At 40.5% G+C, this 20,650-nt stretch overlaps 1 protein-coding gene across 5 annotated transcripts in view; it reads left to right on the top strand.

Moving 5' to 3' along the window:
• The window catches only part of lrrcc1 (leucine rich repeat and coiled-coil centrosomal protein 1), a 137,864-nt gene that overhangs the window by 27,757 nt on the left and 89,457 nt on the right, over nt 1-20,650 (top strand). For all 5 annotated transcript variants that reach the window (XM_059979248.1, XM_059979239.1, XM_059979223.1 and 2 more), the window contains 3 exons: nt 82-269; nt 10,447-10,645; nt 11,340-11,488. In XM_059979248.1, coding sequence (XP_059835231.1) covers nt 82-269; nt 10,447-10,645; nt 11,340-11,488 — 536 coding nt within the window. The remainder of the gene's footprint in view (nt 1-81; nt 270-10,446; nt 10,646-11,339; nt 11,489-20,650) is intronic.

Raw genomic sequence — 20,650 nt, 5'->3', positions numbered from 1 at the left:
TTCCACTTAAATTGGCTTTTTGCAATCAATACTTGTGGAACAGAGGAAATGCATTTCATGCTGGATTTCTTAATTTTTAAGGTTCCAACTGCTTCAACGACAGTAAAAGCAAAACGAGATATTGATCATACATCTGAGAGTGAAAGTGAGAGCTGTAAAGAGAATCACAGGAAGGGTGCTAGACGAACAAAGCTTCCAAGCCACCGACAAGTAACTGAATCTTCTAAGCAGCGAAGTGCCAAGCAGTTGAAAAATAAAAAATCTGAGAGGTATTTCTTTATTTGTGTGAGAATTTCACTTATTGACTTCTTAACAGAGAACTCATTTCCTTAAAATTTTAAGTGCAACTTATAGAGGATTTTCCAATTTCACCTTGTTTTGAAGGGTCTTCTGTAGTTAATCAGGTGTGAAAAATATTCAGATGCATTTTATACACCAATTAAACAGCATAATAGTTTTAAGCAAAGCATAAAGGAACTTAATAAGTTGAGCAGTCCGTACCTGTGGAGTGGGAAACGCAAAGTACACTGCAGATGCTGTGGTCAAATCAACACGTACAACAAGCTGGAGGAACTCAGCAGGTCAGGCAGCATCCATTTTGGGCTGAGACCTGACGGAGGGTCCTCCAGCTTGTTGTCTGTGGAGTGGAAATGTTTGGGGAGAGAAAGTGTCAAAATTTCAGGTCGAAGTACTGCTTCAGGATTGAGAGTAAAAAGGGACGACAGGCAGTATAAGGAGCAGTGGGGAGTGGTGAGACAGGAGCTGGTAGATGACGGGTGAAGGACGAAAGGCAGAGGCCAGTGGGAGAAAGATAGGTGGTTTAGGTATAAATTGGTTAGCTGTTAATTTTGTGTCTAATGTGCAATAGAAAATGCTGGTCTGACTGTCTTGGAGGAACACACAAGGAAAGTGACAGTTAATCATTGGATTAAGGGGATTGAAACATTGGTATAATTGTATTGTACCCGATAATAATATCTAATGACTTCAGCTGCTGTTGGGACCCTCATTTTTTTTCTCTATGCGTAATATTACCAATTACTCTTCAGAGTCTGTTTTCAAATTGTCCATTCTTTTTAGTTCAACTCAACTAAAATCCTATTATTAGTTTACTAGTCTGCATTCATCACTGTTATGCTTTTTAACTGGTATTGGATTTTAGTGTATTCTTGTATCATATTTGTTAATGGCATCACCACTCCAGATCTGTGCAGCCATCAGTGACCCAAACAATCATTCTAGGTGATTTGTATGCATCTCTTCCAATCTAGCCAGCTACATTCTGTATTTGCACCAGGCATTCTCTACATTGGAAAAATCAAATGCAAGTAGGGTGATTGCTTTCTTCAGCACCTGCACTCAATCTGCAATGATAACCGAGACCACTGGGACTTCTTTTGGGGCAGGTTGCACTTGAATCTGAGGGGGACCAATATCCTGGCAGGGAGGTAAGACTTTTGGGGATAGTTTAAACTAAAATTGCTGGGCGGTGGCAACCGGACTGAAGAGATGGAGGAAGGGGCTGTTGGCTCACAAGTTGAGAAAGCTTGGAGGCAGTGTGAGAGGGAGGATAGGCACGTGATAGAGAAGGGATATGCTTAGACCGATGGTTTGAGATGCATCCATTTTAATGCAAGAAGCATCATGAACAAAGCGGATGAGCTTAGAGCGTGGATCAATACTTGGAGCTATGATGTTGTGGCCATTACAGAGTCTTCGATGGCTCAGAGGCAGGAATGGTTATTTAGAGTGCCAGGCTTTAGATGTTTCAGAAAGGACGGGAGGGAGGCAAAAGAGGTGGGGGCCTGGCACTGCTGATCAGCGATAGTGTCACGACTGCAGAAAAGGAGGAAGTCATGGAGGGATTTCTACTGAGTCTCTGTGGGTGGAAGTTAGAAACAGGAAGGGGTCAATAACATGACTGGGTGTTTTTTATAGACACAATAGTAAGAGGGATATTGAGGAACAGATAGGGAGACAGATTCTGGAACGGTGTAGTAATAACAGGGTTTTCATGGTAATATTTTTAATTCCCCAAATATTGATTTGGCATCTACCTAGACTCTAGAGCAAGGGGCTTAGATGGGGTGGAGTTTGTTAGGCGTGTTCAGGAAGGTTTCCTGACACAATATGTAGATAGCCTACAAGAGGAGAGGTTGTACTTGATCTGGTATTGGGAAATGAACCTGGTAAGGTGTCAGGTCTCTCAGTGGGAGAGCATTTTGGAGATGGTGATCACAGTTCTATCTCCTTTACCACAGCATTGGAGAGGAATAGGAACAGATAAGATAGGAAAGCATTTAATTGGAGTAATGAGAAATATGAAGCTAACAGGCAGGAACTTGGAAGCATTAATTGGGAACAGATGTTCTCAGGGAAATGTACGAAAGAAATGTGGCAACTGTTCAGGGGATATTCTGCATTGGTATGTTCCAATGAGGCAGGGAAAGGATGGTAGGGTACAGGAACCATGGTGTACAAAGGCTGTTGAAAATCTAGTCAAGAAGAAAAGAAAAGCTTACGAAAGGTTCAAAAAACTAGGTAATGATAGAGATGTAGAAGATTATAAGGCTAGCAGGAAGGAGCTTAAGAAGGAAATTAGGAGAGCCAGAAGGAGCCATGAGAAAGCCTTGGCGAACAGGATTAAAGAAAACTCCAAAGCATTCTACAAGTATGTGAAGAGAAAGAGGATAAGGCGTGAGAGAATACACCAATCAAGTGTGACAGTGGAAAAGTGTGTATAGAACCATAGGAGAAAGCAGAGAGACTTAATGAATACTTTGTTTCAGTATTCACTACAGAAAAGGATCTTGGCAATTGTAGGGATCACTTACAGCGGATTGAAAAGCTTGAGCATAGACATTACAAAAGAGAGTGTGCTGGTGCTTTTGGAAAGCATAAAGTTGGATAAGTCTCCAGGACCAGATGAGATGTACCCCAGGCTACTGTGGGAGGCAAGGGAGGAGATTGCTGAGCCACTGGCAATGATCTTTGCATCATCAATGGGAATGGGAGAGGTTCCAGAGGATTGGAGGTTTACAGATGTTGTCCCTTATTCAAGAAAGGGAGTAGAGCTAGCCCAGGAAATTATAGACCAGTGAGTCTTACTTCAGTGGTTGGTAAGTTGATGGAAAAGATCCTGGGAGGCAGGATTTATGAACATTTGGAGAGGTATAATATGATTAGGAATAGTCAGCATGGCTTTGTCAAAGGTAGGTTATGCCTTATAAGCCTAATTGAATTTTTTGAGGATGTGACTAAACACGTAGATCAAGGTAGAGAAGTATATGGATTTCAGCAAAGTATTTGATAAGGTACCCCACACAAGGCTTATTGAGAAAGTAATAGGACCTTGGTCAGACCCCACTTGGAGTACTGTGCTCAGTTTTGGTCACCTCACTACAGGAAGGATGTGGAAACTATAGAAAGGGTGCAGAGGAAACTTACAAGGATGTTGCCTGGTCTGGGGAGCATGCCTTATGAGAATAGGTTGAGTGAGCTTGGCCTTTTCTCCTTGGAGCGACAGAGGATGAGAGGTGACCTGTTAGAGGTGTATAAGTTGATAAGAGACATTGATTATGTGGATAGTCTGAAGCTTTTTTCTCAGAGCTGAAATGGCTAGCATGAGAGAGCATAGTTTTAAGGTGCTTGGAAGTAAGTATAGAGGAGATGTCTGGAGTAAGTTTTTTACACAGAGAGTGGTGAGTGCATGGAATGGACTGCCGACAACGGTGGTGGAGGCAGATACAATAGTGCCTTTTAAGAGAGTCCTGGATAGGTACATGGAGCTTAGAAAAGTAGAGAGCTGTGGGTAACCCTAGGTAATTTCTTAAGTAAGTACATGTTCAGCACGGCATTGTGGGCCAAAGGAACTGTATTGTGTTGTAGGTTTTCTATGTTCTATGTTTTTCTACAATCCTGGCCTTCCTGTTGTTTAGCACTGTTATACTCATTCTCACTCCTATTCCATCCTATCTTTGGCCTCCTCCACTTCTATAGTGAGAGTGAGGCGTATTGCAAACTAGAATAACATCCTATCTATTTCTATCTTTTGAAATTAACATTGAGTTTTATTATTCAAGGGAACTGTTCTTTCATTGTTTCCCATCGGCATATTTGTCTTTCTTTCCAACTTGTTTCTTTTTAAGTACCTTGTTAACTATCTGTCGGTAGTTAATGCTGCTTATCATCTGATTGCCTTAACCTATCTCCATTTTATTTTGTTTGCACCTCATTCCCTTCCCTTGGCTTTGCTTTGAAAACTAGAGCTTCTACTCTTCCCTCAGTTCCAAGGAAGGTCACTTACTGATTTCTTTTCACAGATGTTGCTGAACTGAGTTATTGCAGCAGTTCTGTTTTTGATTTGCTTTAAAATTCTCATATTTGTGTTTTCTGAGTTTTTAACTTCTATCTCAATATCCCCACTTTGTGAGTCAGTGTCAGTTTTAGTTTGACTATTTCCAGAAAAGTGCCATGGGATTTTTTTTATTACTCCAAATGTAATATTTACTAATAGACAGAAAATAAAATGACTCCATCTGCTTGTGCAGTTTTAATACACTTAATGGTCTTGGCATCATGCCTTTGCACAAAATCTTAATGCTCACTCTTCACGTGAAAAGCTTTGATTTTTCCCTTTCCTCTTCTTTTCAGCTTTCTTTGACAAAATTGCATATTGATTCCCAGAAGTATTTCTGTGATATAAATTGCAATGTGTCAGATAATCATTGGTTTGCCATTGCTTCATAGCATATTCTGAGACTGAGGGTGGGCAATATCTGATGACATATAGTCTTGCAGATATTGTCATGAACTTACTTTTAAGGTTACAATCACTGTGATTGATTTTATAATTCAATTTTGAATACCCATTTAGTTTGTCTGAAAATTATAATGACAACTATTAAAACTAGTTTTAAACTTCTGCTTTGCAAGTGTTCTTTCCCTTCGTAAGTTTGCTTGAATAATCGTGGAAGTTTATGACAGACCATTTAGCTCATCTTACACTAACCAACCAAAAAGAATTATTCAGAAAAAAATCATTGGCCCTGTTTGGTTTTTACTTTTACTCTATGGATAGCGTATTCTCTCACCCGTATGCCTGTTTCTTTCTGTCCTCATCTTGGTCATCTCTGTAAACCAGGATGGAGTCCTTGGCATAAATTAAAGGAAACAGGATTGAATCCAATTTTTGCTAAAATATCTGCCAATGAAATATTGGAAACAATCAGGCTACAAAAAAATTTTCTCCAGAAAAATCCATTGTCAGGTTTACCACATTTCAGAATGAAATGAATCAAAGTGCAGTAGATGAAGGCTAATAACTTTGTATTGTTGTGTTAAATAGTTAGCTTTCTTAGAAGACTGGAAGCAGCTTAATTGGGAATGCATGTAAATTGCAAAGTCAGCTAATTGCATAGATGTGACTGAATATTAGAAAAGTATATCTTGCTTCATGGTGCTTGGATTATTTTAGTTTATCTTTGAAGAAACAAAATAATTGCAGCTGCATAGTAAAACGCTACTTGGAATGTTTTTGAAAGAGCTGACACTGACTTGGGTTTGTTCTATTTCCAGTAATGTAGGACAGTTAGAACTTTGAATTTGTTTGAGATATTGCACACATTTTATCCAGTACAAATGCAGAATCAATTGAAATGGCAGGGCTGAGGGAGAGCACAGAGGCACTGCTCATGGCTGCATAAGAACAGACACTGAACACAAGAGTAATAGAAGCGGGGTCTGTCACACCAGACAAGCCCCAAGATGCAGACTGCACAAGGAATCCACTGAAACCATCCAGCACATATTAGCAGGGTGCAAGATGCAGGCAGTGACAGCATACACTGAACGGCACATCCAAGTTGCATGAATTGTGTACAGGAACATCTGCACTGAGTATGGATTGGACACTCCAAGTCTAAGGGAAGCACCCGAGAAGGTAGTGGAGAATGACAGAGTAAGATCCTGTGGAACTTACAAATGCTGACTGATAAGCAGGTGCTGACCAATCAACCAGACAGAGCAAGACTGGACAAGGAACAGAAGAAGGCAATAGTATTAGATGCGGTAATCCCAAATGACAGTAGCACCAGGAACAAAGAACCTGAAGAAATACCAGGGCTTGAAAGGCCAATTAGAAAGGATGTGGAGGGTTAAAACCAGAATAATCCCAGTGATAGGAGCACTTGGAGCTGTGAACGTAGACTGGGAGAATGGCTCCAACACATCCCTAGAACAACATCTGAGATCTTGTTCCAGAAGAGTGCGGTACTAGGAACAGAAGGATACTGCACCAAACCCTCAAACTCGCAGGCCTCTGGTAGAGGACCGGAGGTTGAGAGGAAAAATTCACATAAACACCACCCACCACCCATAAGGGGTGAAAAAGTATTCACTGTGTATTTCTGAACATTAGATAGGTCAAAGGGTCTGTTTCTGGGCTGTAATGCTCTGTGGCTGTATGACTCGTTTCAAAAGGTTAACTAGTTATTTCCAGTTATGCTTTTGTATTACTGACAGAAAATTCCTACTTGTAGAATAACATGAAGAGATTTGATTATGCTGATATTAACTTTAATAATTTCTGAAATTCTAATAGATTGCAACTGACACTGCTATCCTGATATCCTTTCCGAGGAAAAGGTTTTGGGTATTATTTAATTTTTTTAGAACATTAATTGCAATTGATTTATGCCTGGGTGAAGCTATAAATCTTGCCTATTAATCAGAGGCCATTCCATTGAGATTGCTACAAATGGATTAGTTAATGCAATACAGTACTGGTTTTGAAGGAAGATTGTATCTCAGAATTAATACTCATTTCCATTTCTTAATATATGCAGTTTCAGCATATCTTTTGAATGTGTAATTTATGAATCCCATAAGAAATATTTAGAGAATGGGATGTGAATTGTAAGAGAATCTTTCATCTTTAGCCTGTTCTGTTCATTCCTGTGCATGTTGAAAGTTAATTATGTATGTTATTAAACTGCAAAGTTATGAACTTACTTTAAAAAAAAGCACCTTGATGAAAAATGAACTAGACGATGTTATTTTGGTATGCATTTATTGCATTTGAAGTTTCATTTTGAATATGTGCAAAACAGTTACACTTTATAAGATAGTATAGTAGTTTCTCTACTGATAATACACGTGAAGGATGTGTACATAAAGGATCAAAAATGTAGTACTTCAGTTTTATTTTAAACAAATCTGGTTGAATATTTAAATACATGATTGTGCTCCTGTTTTGTTCCATTTCTCTAATGTAGTGATTACAGTTGTGTGCCAAGGTGAGGTATAATTGCCTTTTGTTTTAAGTACTTCTACATGACCTGATGCATGGTTAGTTGACTTTCCCAGTGTTTGTATTCCAAAGGCTTGAATTAACATTTTGGTTCCACTGCATTAATTTCCATTTTTTCTCATTTCACTGCCTCCACTGTTTGATTTTGAACCCCATATATGATTGAATAAGCAAACGTATTTTTAATTTCATTAAGATATTAGCCTTTAAACAACTTTTATGTACACTTCGAGGCATGCAACACAATGCTGGCCACAAAAGCTACCCTCCTTCCAAGTGAGCAGCCACTGTCTGAAACAGCAGCAAATGTAAATAAGACTCTGCAGAGTCTCAACCCCGTCAGGCAGTTAGGCTAGACAACTCAGGCCACGTACTCAGAGTGTGCACACTAGCTCACTGACATCTTCACGGACACCTTTAACACTTCAAACAGCCAAACTGATGTCCCCACAGGCTTCAAATCAGGCACTATCATCCCTGTACCAAAGAACTCTACACCTTCAGAACAAAACTGGCACCAATCATCATGAAGTGCTTTGAACAGCTGATAACGGGACATATTAAGAACTCCATTCCTGCCACATTGGACACTCACCAATATGCTTACCAACAAAATACTCCATGACAGATGCCACAGCATCAAGGTCACTCAAGGACAAGGGCTCACAGCATCAAGGACAAATTAAATCAAAGTCACTGTCCCCTGCACAAAAAAAACACACATCAGGTGATTAGAAAATAAATGCTGTTAATTAAAAAAGTTTCCCTGAGATCATATCCATGCCACATCTTTAAAAAAAAAAATTGCTACCAAAACTGTCATATACCTGACCTTGACGCATCTAGAAAACAAGAATACTTGTGCCAGAATGCTGTTTCTGGATTTCAGTTCGGCATTCAGCACTGTTGTTCCGCAGACTTTGAACAAACTCCTACTCCTTGGTGTGCAGTTGGGTGTTGGACTTCCTAACCAATAGACCTCAGTTAGTCCAGATGCACAACTGCTCCTCCCTCCCCGTCATCCTCAACACAGGTGTTCCCCGGGTTGTGTGCTGAGACCATTGCTGTACAGTCTGCTCATATGACTGCATGGCCAACCACCTGAATAATCACATTGTCAAGTTCGCTGATGACACGACAGCAGTGAGGCTCATCACCAACAGCGATGCGATGACTTACAGGGAGCAGGTGGAAGAGCTTGAAGTTTGGTCCTAGATAAATAACCTCTTCCTCAATGTTAACAAGACAAAGGAGATGGTTAAACACGAGAAGGCCTGCAGATGTAGGAAATCCAAAATGCTGAAGGAAATCAGAAGGCCTTTCAGGACTGGAAAGGAAGAGGGAAGCTGCCAGAATAATGGGGGAGGGTTGAGGGAGGGGAAGGAGGATAGCTAAAAGGTGATGGGTGAAGCCAAGTGGGTAGGAAAGATAAAAGGCTGGAGAAGAAGGAATCTAATAGAAGAGGAGAATGGACCATAGGAAAAAGGGAAGGAGAAGGGGACCCAGGAGGAAGTGATATGCAGATGAGAAGAGGTAGAGGCCAGTGTGCAGAATAGAAGAAGAGGGGATGAGGAAGGGAATTTTTTATTTACTGGAAGGAGAAATCAACATTCATGCATCAGGTTGGAGGCTACCCGGACAGAACATAAGGTGTTCCTCCACCCTGAAGATGGACCAATATGTCAGAACGGGAATTAAAATGTTTGGCCAGCAGAAAGTTCCCCAATTAAGAAGATGGTTATTGACTTCAGGAAAACTTGTACAACTCACACCCCTCTTTACATCGGTGGCACAGCAGTGGAAACCATGAACAGTTTCAAACTCCTGGGAGTGCATATATTGCACAATCATAGTCCCGAACACATTCCACACAATCAGAAAAGCTCACCAACGCCTCTACTTTGAAGAGGCTGAAAGAAATTGGACTATACACATCTATACCAACAGAAGTTCAAAGTACATTTATTATCAAAGTACATATGCAGTATACAACACTGAAACTCATCCTCCCCACAAGTAGACAGCCATGAAACAAAGAAAAACCATGGAAGCAACCTGTTCAAAGAGAAACATCGTGCACCTCCACTCCCCCCATGTACAAAAAAAGTACAAAAAGCAACAAAAACAAAAAAAATCAAAACCTGAAAATATAAAACACAAAAGCCATATTTCAGGTGCGCAGTAGAGAGCGTCCTAGTTAGCTGCATCACTGCATGGTAAAGAAACCAGACTGCAGCGAATAGGAAGGCCGTACAATGGTTAGTCAAAACTGCCCAATGCATCCCCGGCACTGGCCTACCTGCCAGCAGGGACATATACAGAAAGGTGCCAGAAAAGGGCCAATGACATCCTGAATCATGTCACCCACCCTCTCAGGGAGAAGGTACGTAGCATCCACACCAGGACTGCCAGACTCAAAAACAGTTACTTTCCCTCAGCACCAAGGCTGATCAGCACCTTCACCCACTAACCTACCCCTCCACATTCCCAACCACCATTACTTTATAATTTTCTGTCAGTTACCTTGTCTGTACAGATGGTCCTGTGTCTAGTATCTCTTTATGGACCTAAAATCAATCTGCGTATCTCAGCTATCTATGTATTTATGTATCTTGTGTTTTTTTTATTATTATTGTTGTGTTTTATTGGGTCCGGAGTAACAATTATTTCATTCTCCTTTATACTCGTGTACTGGAAATGACATTAAATAATCTTGAATCTTGAAGAATTCCTTGATTGTAAGGGATTGTATGAGGTGAAAATGGGTGAACAGGGGAAGTGGTTCCCATCACTTACATTGTCAGTCTTGTGGTTAATGTGTAAGCCAATTATTCATGAATTTGTTAACACTGGTATGAAAATTTCTGATGTTATATTTTATGTATTCTTTTAATTATCTTCACACTTTTATTTGCAGATAAAACATTAATGATAAGAAATTAGTTAACATCGATATAAAAGCATCAGACTGATGGAAAGGCAATCCTACAGTTTTATAAAGAATATTTTAACAGTATCTGGTGAAAGGTCATATGGATGCAAAGGGCTTCTATGAACTATTGCAAATAATGTGCTCTATGTTCTACTGTTATAACATTTTACAACATTGTAATGCAAATAATTGCTTTTTGACCCAGGGTTGGACAATTTTGTAAGCAAAAATTAAAATCCTCTGTCAAACAACCAAATAGTGAAGATTTTTCCAGCAATTCACCCGTGGAATCTGGTGAACTTCAAATAGTAGGAAACACACTCAGGAATGCTTCAGTGCAAAAATCTCAACACAAGTTGCAAGACAATGAGGAACCAAATAGAACCGAGGAGTCCACATACAGGGTAATAGAAATATTAATTTTGTTTTTAAATCAAGATGTTCTCAATGTACATTATCTTGAATAGCTTGACTGATGTTAAGTCAATAGTTAATATATCAACATTCAGTACTATTAAAGTATCTCATTGTAGGTTCTTTCAGATTCCTTGAGTTATCAATTTTAAATATTTATGTGAAAATTATATTCCACATTTATACAGAAATGCTCTCTGATAACCATACAATACTTCTAAAATATCTCTATGGTAGGACTTGGATCTCTGGTTTCAAAGTGTAGATTCAAGCTACACTGTACAGGAATGTAATCTTGGTTGTGGCATAATTAAAGGACTTTACACAATTTCTGTAAACATGCTTTTCAAGTGACAAATTAAATCAGGGTCATTCTCCTTGCACAACAAAACACTCACACAGAAGTTGATTAGAGAAGAAATGCTGTTATTTAAAGAAAAAAGTAGTTTCCCTGAGATTATATCCATGCCACATCTTCAAAATGCCACCAAAACAGATTCATTAACTGTCCATATGTCATCCTAAGAAGTTGTAAGATCTAGTAATACACTGTATAAAAATAATTTATAACTTTCTGGGTGCTTTTAGATGTGAAAAATGCAATATCAGTGCAAATTTATTCTATAGAACCAAATCATGTAAATTTAACCCTTTCCAATATAAATCCAGTGTAATTATTTTTAGGTGCTTATTCAAGAGTTGGACCAAGAGCGTGAGACAAGATGGAAGGCAGAGCAAACTGTGAAACGACTAATGGACCATATGAAAACTTTACAAAGCCAGGCTAATGAGAAAAAGAATTTTCAAGACATGGCTGTGCATACTTCAGACAGGTAACTGAATCATCATTAAATACTTGCTCTCAAATTTGCAATGTATGCTGAAACACTTCGTATTAATATAAAAGGTAGCTATGTGTGTAACTTATGACCAAATCAATGACCTGATACAATAGCAGATGAGAACAAAGAGTTGGGTAAGAAGTGATGTTTGACATGTTCTAGCATATAGCTTGCTTTCTTACAGAACATAGTTTAACTTCAGCTCAGCCGAAAAACATTTTCAGGATGTTCTGATGGCACCTTCAATTGGAATGATTTTGTAATACAGTGGTTCCTGTTCAAGATGGTCAGATAATAAATGTTTTATGACTGCTTTTGAAATAGATCAGTTTACATAACTTATAGTTGTTATAATTCTTAAAAATACTCATTGCGTATCTCCAATGACCGCATATCTTCTGTTTGCGTGGAATTCTTGTTCTCCCTTTAACTGTTTCAAGTGTTTGACCTTCCTACCCTATCACAAAGATACACAGGTTGCTTGGTTAACAAACAACTATAAGTTACCCCCTAATGTCTGTGTGGGAATTGATGAGAGTGTGAGGAGAATAAAATCGGATTAGTGTTTAAATGGATGCTTAATATTTGATTAATACTTGGTGCACTGAAGGGCTAGTTTCTTACTGTCTGACTGAAAATACAATTAATAAACTACAGCTCAAATCCTTGAGTAAATTATTCCGTGTAGTCAGTTTTGCATGGCTTTTTGGTAATAAAGCATAACAAATCCAAATTCCAAGCCTTCACTGTTCCATCAATTTGTATTTAAATCGTACCTTTAACATGAAGCAACTAAGGCACTTAACAAGAACATTATCACATAAAATTTGCAACCAAACCCTGCAAGAAGTTTAAAGAATAATTGCTTTAATTCCTGGTCAGAAGTTGTATGGAATAACTTTAAGAAGGAAGTTTAAGAGGAGAATTCAAGAACTTGGGGTCCTGACAGTGAAGGGATGAAGCCATTAGAGGAAAGAAATCAGAATTAGTGGAATACAGATATTTTGGAAGGTAAAAAAGACTGGAGGAAGTTGTAGAACTATATGAAAGAATACAAGGATAGAAAATAAAGGATATGAAAGAAGAAATGGAATTTAAAATCAATTGAGTAATGGGTAATGAGTAATCAGTAAAATTTGTTTTATGTATTGCAGAAGGAGACGTGTTCCATGCTGACTCCCAGCATAGCAATTTCAACAATCTTTTGATTGAATTCCATCAACTCTTTTTTATTTCTATTTCAATTCTTCTCTTTGATTGTTTTTGCCACTTACCTATACTAAGGTTAGCAATAACAGTTAAGCTACCAACACATCTTAGAGACACAGAGGAAACCAGTATAGTTCACTTGAGTATCAGTCTATGGATGCTTGGGGACAGAGTAGGAAGGCTTTGGCTCAACAGGGCGTCAGTGATAATGAGTCGAAGCCAGGTAGGTTATTTGTTAAGAATAGAAACAGGAAGTAAGTCTGTGAGGCAGGTGTTCTTATCTGGGTGTCAGAAGTGGGAAGTCCGGGAGACTCCCAGCCTCCTGGAAGGCCACATCTGTGCTCAATATGTAGAGTTGCAGCTCTTTAGGGACCGGGTTAGGGAACTGCAGCTGCAGTTCAATGACCTTCATCTGCTCAGGGAAAGTGAGGAGGTGATAGAGAGGAGCTATAGGCAAGTAGTCACACCAGGGCCTCAGGAAACAGTTGAGTGAGTAACAATCAGGAGAGGGAAGAGAAAGAGGCAGATACCAGAGAGTACCCCAGTGGCTGTTCCCCTTAACAATCAGTACTCCTGTTTGAGTACTGTTGGGGGTGGTGGGGGGATGACCTAGCTGGGGGAAGCAGCAGTGGCCGCGCCTCTGGCACAGTCTAGCCCTGTGGCTCAGAACGGTAGGGAAAGGAAGAGGGCAGGAGTAATAGGGGACTCTATAGTTAGAGGTCAGACAGGCGATTCTGTGGGCACAGGAAGAAATGCAGGTGATAGTTTGCCTCGCAGGTGCCAGGATCTGGGATGTTTCTGATCGCGTCCACAATATCCTGAAGTGGGAAGGTCATGGTACCAACGATATAGGTAGGAAAAAGGAAGAGGAACTGAAAACAGACTACAGCGAGTTAAGAAGGAAGTTGAGAAGCAGGACCTCAAAGGTAGTAATCTCAGGATTACTGCCTGTGCCGTGCGAAAGTGAGTACGAGAATAGAGTGAGGTGGAGGATAAATGTGTGGTTAAGGGATTGGAGCAGGGGCAGGGATTGAGGTTTCTGGATCATTGGGACCTCTTTTGGGGCAGGCGTGACCTATACAAAAAGGATGGGTTGCACTTGAATCTGAGGGGGACCAATAACCTGGCAGGAAGGTTTGCGAGGGCTATTGGGGAGAGTTTAAACTAGAATTGCTGGGCGGTGGCAACCGGACTGAAGAGATGGAGGAAGGGGCTGTTGGCTCACAAGTTGAGAAAGCTTGGAGGCAGTGTGAGAGGGAGGATAGGCACGTGATAGAGAAGGGATGCATTTAGATCGAGATGTTTGAGATGTGTCCATTTTAATGCAAGAAGCATTATGAACAAAGCGGATGAGCTTAAAGCGTGGATCAGTACTTAGAGCTATGATGTTGTGGCCATTACAGAGTCTTGGATAACTCAGAGGCAGGAATGGTTATTTAGAGTGCCAAACTTTAGATGTTTCAGAAAGGGCAGGGAGGGAGGCAAAAGAGGTGGGGGCGTGGCACTGCTGATCAGCGATAGTGTCACGGCTGCAGAAAAGGAGGAAGTCATGGAGGGATTGTCTACTGAGTCTTTGTGGGTGGAAGTTAGAAGCAGGAAAGGTGTCAATAACTTGACAGGGTGCTTTTTATACATCACTCAATAGTAATGGACATCAAGGAGCAGATAGGGAGACTGATTCTGGAAAGGTGTAATAATAACAGGGTTGTCATGGTAGGATATTTTAATTTCCCAAATATTGATTGGCATCTCCCTAGAACAAGGGGTTTAGATGGGGTGGAGTTTGTTAGGTGTGTCCAGGAAAGTTTCCTAACACAATATGTAGATAAGCTTTCAAGAGGAGAGGCTATACTTGATCTGGTATTGGGAAATGAACCTGGTCAGGCGTCAGATCTCTCAGTGGGAGAGCGTTTTGGAGATGGTGATCAGTTAAGTTAGGAAAGCATTTAACTGGAGTAAGGAGAAATGAAGCTATCAGGCAGGAACTTGGAAGCATAAATTGGGAACAGATATTCTCAGGGAAATGTACGGAGAAATGTGGCAAATGTTCAGGGGATATTTGCGTGGCATTCTGCATAGGTACGTTCCAATGAGACGGAAAGGATGGTAGAACCATGGTGTACAAAGGCTGTTGAAAATCTAGTCAAGAATAAAAGAAAAGCTTACAAAAGGTTCAAAAAACTAGGTAACGAAGATTAATAGGATTAGATCTAGAAGATTATAAGGCTAGCAGCAAGGAGCTTCAGAGTGAAATTTGGAGAGACAGAAGTGGCCATGAGAAAGCCTTGGCAAGCAGGATTAAGGAAAACCCCAAGTCATTCTACAAGTATGCGAAGAGCAAGAGGATAAGATGTGAGAGAATAGGACCAATCAAGTGTGACAGTGGAACAGTGTGTATGGATCCAGAGGAAATAGCAGGGAGACTTAATACTTTGCTTTAGTATTCACTATGGAAAAGGATCTTGGCGATTGTAGGGATGACCTGCAACGGATTGAAAAGCTTGAGCATTGACATTAAGGAAGAGAATGTGCTGGAGCTTTTGGAAAGCATAAAGTTGGATAAGTCTCCAGGACCGGATGAGATGTACCCCAGGCTACTGTGGGAGTTGAAGGAGGAGATTGCTGAGCCTCTGGCAATGATCTTTGCATCATCAATGGGGACGCAAGAGGTTCTGGAGGATTGGAGGGTTGCAGGGTCCCTTATTTAAGAAAGGGAGTAGAGATAGCCCAAGAAATTATAGACCAGTGAGTCTTACTTCAGTGGTTGGTAAGTTGATGGAGAAGATCCTGAGAGGCAGGTTTTATGAACATTTGGAGAGGCATAATATGATTAGGAATAGTCAGCATGGCTTTATGGAAGGCAGGACATGCCTTCCGAGCCTGATTGAATTTTTTGAGAGTGTGATTAAACACATTGATTGAGGAAGAGCATTAGATGTAGTGTATGTGGATTTCAGCAAGGAGTTTTATAAGGTACCCCATGCAAGGCTTAGTGAGAAAGTAAGGAGGCATAGGATCCAAGGGGACCTTGCTTTGTGGATCCAGAATTGGCTTGCTCACAGAAAGCAAACAGTGGTTGTAGACGTTTCATATTCTGCATGGAGGTCAGTAACCAGTGGTGTGCCTCAGGGTTCTGTTGTGCAACCCCTTCTCTTCATGATTTTTATAAATGACCTGGATGAGGAAATGGAGGGATGGGTTAGTAAATTTGCTGATGACACAAAGGTTGGGGGTGCTATGGATTGTGTGAAGGGCTGTCAGAGGTTATAGCGGAACATCGATAGCATGCAAAACTGGGCTGAGAAGTGACAGATGGAGTTCACCCCAGATAAGTATGAGATGGTTCATTTTGGTAGGTCAAATATGATGGCGGAATGTAGTATTAATGGTAAGACTCTTGGCAGTGTGGAGGATCAGAGGGATATTGGGGTCTGAGTGCATTGGACACTCAAAGCTGCTGTGCAGGTGCATTGGCCTTCATCAACCATGAGATTGAGTTTAAGAACTGAGAAGTAATGTTACAGCTATATAGGACCTTGATCAAGCCCCACTTGGAGTACTGTGCTCATTTCTGGTCACCTTACTACAGGAAGATGTGGAAACCATAGAACGGGTGAAGAGGACATTTACAATGATGTTGCCTGGATTGGGGAGCATGCATTATGAGAATAGGTTGAGTGAACTCGGCCTTTTCTCCTGTGAGTGGTGCAGGACGAGAGGTGACCTGATAGAGGTGTAGAAGATGCTGAGAGGCATTGATCATGTGGATAGTCAGAGGCTTTTTCCCAGGACTGAAATGGCTAACACGAGAGGGCACAGTTTTAAGGTGCTTGGAAGTAAGTACAGAGGAGATGTCAGGGGTAAGTTTTTTATGCAGAAAGTGGTGAGTGCATGGAATGGACTGCCAGTGACGGTGATGGAGACGGATATGATAGGATCTTTTAAGAGATTCCCAGATAGGTACGTGGAGCTTAGAAAAATAGAAGGCTATGGGTAACCTTAGGTTATATCAAAGTAAGTACATGTTTGTTTCAGCATTGTGGGCTGAAGGGCCTGAATTAATCTGTAGCTTTTCAATGTTTTTATGCTATATATCCATTACCTGCTGATGCTGCTTAATTGCTATAAACACAGGTATTGATATGAAAAGTAGGAAGTATATGTGTATTAGTGTATGTTTATCTGACTATCTATATCTATAATCATTCTACATAATATTCAAATTATCATTCTGGATTAATCCCTACTAAAACAAGTAGGTAGCTTGTTGCGTTTTAGAATTACATTTTTTTGAAATAGAACTGGAGAAAAATACTTATTATACTAAAATATTTTAATATTTATTAAAATTATTGTGAATCTCAGAAAGAAAAATTCTGCAGAAGCTAGAAATCATAACTAAAATCAGAACCTCCTGAAAAATACAGTAAGTCAGGCAGTATCTGTGGGCAAAGAGGGTTTATTTTGGGTTGATGACCTTTCATTAGAATTGGGTATTCGGTCACCTTTCCTATGGTTGAAATGACAATTGGCTATTCGGTAGATTTATTTGAGCCTGGAGGCAAGGTCCTTGGAACTCTGGACAGCTACAAGTTTTGACTACTGGTTAAGGATATCAGCCTTCTTGCCCCTACCTTCCCCAAAAGCTGGTGAATAAATTGTCCCATTCCTGCCTGTTTGGTTGGAATCAGGCTACCAGGTCTATTAAGCTCTGGCTCAGCTCTTAAGTTCATCTGGATAGTTGCATTCCATGGTAGAGTGCCAAAACTGATAACTTGGTGCTGTGATGTACAGCTGCCCTGTGCGAGACTGCCACTGCGGCTGCAGCAGACATCATGAATTTTTGACAGACTTTCACAGAAGCCACAATTTGAGAGCAGCTGGTTAATGATTGTCCAATGGTCCTAGAATAATTTCTTTGTCCCTTTGACTTTGTTTCATCATCTCCCAGTGTTTCTTTCCCTCTCTCTCTCTCTCTGTGTTCCTTCCATACTCTTATCCCCATCTTCTATTTGAATGTCAGTAATGTTTCTAATTGACAGATGAGAATTATCTATCACTTGTGTTTACTTTTAAGGTCAGCACTTTATTCTTCACTGCCCATCACAACACAAGACTGGTTAGAGCTATTAGCTAGAGAGTGATGAATCTGTGGAATTCATTGCCACAGGAAGCTGTGGAGGCAAAATCTTTATGTATATTTAAGGTAGAGTTTGATAGATTCTTGATTGGTCAGGGCATGAAGGGATGCAGGGAGAAAGCAGGAGACGGGCTGAGAGGAAAAATGGATAAGCCATAATGAAATGGCGGAGCAAAGTTGATGGGCTGTGGCCTAATTTTGCTCCAATATCGTATGGTCTTATTATCAACTACCGTTCTCTTTAATTTAGATCACATTTTAGAGATATTGGTATTGCAACGGTTGTGTTTGAATGGCTCCTCTAACTGCCTGTGTTCTTCTCTCAAAGGAAATTTTCTATGAAAATTTTGCACCCTTTCAAACATTAATTCAGTATATTTGAACGTGTCAGTTGAGAAAGTATTGAACTGGGATTTTTTTTTAACTAATGTTTTATAACAGCAATACTGGAAGTTCAGTTGCAGTACTGTTTCAGTGTTATGTATTTCAAAACTGAACGGACCTAAAGTAAATTGCATTTACAATTTCTGAGTCAAATCCCATCAACTATGTAAATTCACTGGGCACTTTGGGTCACACATTATTGTTTATTTCCACATCAGAGCCACATGGGTGATGTTATTCCTCAGCACTCTTTGGAGCATCTCAGGAGAAATTGATGCTTGTTATTCTTGGAGAGCTTATTTAGGTCTCAGGAAGGCATGGTCTCATCCCTGAGTGTGACCTGACTGATCTGCAGGTAAAGGAATAAACTTTAATACAATTTGGCCTCCACACACAAAATGCTGGAGCAACTCAACAGGTCAGGCTGCATCAATAGAGGGAAATGAACAGTTGATAACTTGGGTTGGAAATTTTCAGCAGTCCTGGAAAGATAGAGGGCAGAAGACAGAAGAAAAGTTTGTGAGGTTTGGGAGGTTTCGAAGCAAGACAAGCTGACAGATGATAGGTGAATTCAGTGAGAGGGAGAAGGTGGGTAGGGAGGAAGTGGGAATGATGTGAGAAGCTAGATGATGAAAGGCCAAAGATTTTTTTTTAGGGTGTCGCACCAGACAGTCAGCCATTCTTGTCTGGCACGTGGTGTCAGGATTGGTCTCCTTTTGGATTTACCGGGTCACGATATGAATGTTCCTGTCTCGACCCTTGTTTTTTTTTATGAGGCCGAGTGGCTAGCTCGACACTCAACCCGGCACTGATGGAAAGTGTGCTCAGGGGTGGCCCGACTTGGATTCGAACTCGGGAGCCTTCGCTCCAGAGTCCGGTGCTGATATTATCATGCCACCAGACGGCAGGCCAAAGATGTAAAGAAGATGGAATCTGATAATAAAGGACAGTCAACCATAGCATAAAAGGAGGAAGATGGGGAATCAGAAAGAGGAAGGCGTAGGTGATGGGCAGATCATGAAAGCAGGGGAGGAGAAAGAGAAGGGATAAAGAGACCAGAAGGATAAGGAAAAGCAAAGGAATGGGACAGAGAATAGAAGTTACTAAAAGTTAGAAAAATGGAAGTTTTCCTGTTGAGTTGGAGACAACCAAGGGTTTGTACTCTCCAACATTAATTCATTGCCTCAACGTTCAATGTAAATTTGTTATCAAAATACATATATGTCACCGTATACAACCCTGAAATTCATTTTCTTGCAGGCATACTCAAGCCATTATCAAAGATTGACCATAATAGTTGTAATGAAAGACCACACCAACTTGGGCATTCAGCCAATGTGCAAAAGACGACAAACTGTGCAAATACAAAAAGAAATAAATACTAAATAAATAAATAAGCAGTATATATCAAAAACTCTTCATGAAATGAAGATTTCGTGAAAGTAAGTTGGAACATTTCCATGATGGGGCAAGTGAAACTGAGTGAAGTTATCCCCTTTGGTTCAAGAGCCTGATGGTTGAGGGGTAATAACTGTTACTAACCCTGGTGGTATGGGTCCTGAGGCACCTGTACTTTCTTCCTGGTGGCAGCAACAAGAAGAGAGCATGATCTGGGTGATGGGGTTCCTGATGCTGCTTTCCTGCAACAACACTCGTGCAGATGTACTCAGTGGTGTGGAGTGCTTTACCAGTGATGGTATCCACTGTTTTTTTAGTTCAAGGGCATTGGTGTTTCTCTACCAGGCTGTGGTAGAACCATTCAGTATACTCTCCATCACACATCTATAGAAATTTCTCAAGGGTTAAGATGTCATGTTGAATTTTTGCAAACTCCTAAAGAAGTAGATGCACTGCTGTGTTTTCTTCATGATTGTACTGATGTGCCGGACCCACGACAGGTCCTCCGAAATGATAAATTCGAGTAATTGAAATTTGCTGACCGTCTCCACCTCTGATCCTCCGATTAGGAATGGCACATGAAGCCTCTGATTGTTGTTGTGGCACCAGTCAGCCAGATTTTCACTCTCCTCCAATATGCTGATTCACCACCACCTTTGATTTGGCTTGCAACAATGGTGTCATCAGTAAATATGAATATGGCATTAGGGCTGTGCTTTGCCACAAAGCCTTAAGTGTAAAGTGAGTAGATCGGGGGCTAAGCACACAGCCTCGTGATGCACCTGTGCAGACAGAGATTGTGGAGGAGATGTTGCCAATCCAAACTGACTGGGGTTTGCAAGTGAGAAATTGAGGATCCAATTGCACATGGAGGTATTGAGGCCAAGGTCTTGAAGCTTATTGATTAGTTCTGAAGGTGTGATGGTATTAAATGTGATCTTCTTTACTGTCCAGATGTCCAGATTTGAGTGACGAGCCAATGAGATGGCAGCTGCTGTGGACCTCTGGTCCTGGTTCATTTG

Source organism: Hypanus sabinus, chromosome 1, assembly GCF_030144855.1.
Source record: "Hypanus sabinus isolate sHypSab1 chromosome 1, sHypSab1.hap1, whole genome shotgun sequence".
NCBI lineage: Eukaryota > Metazoa > Chordata > Chondrichthyes > Myliobatiformes > Dasyatidae > Hypanus > Hypanus sabinus.
The sequence above is the reverse complement of the archived record's forward strand: the minus strand, read 5'-3'. Positions and strand labels throughout refer to the sequence as shown.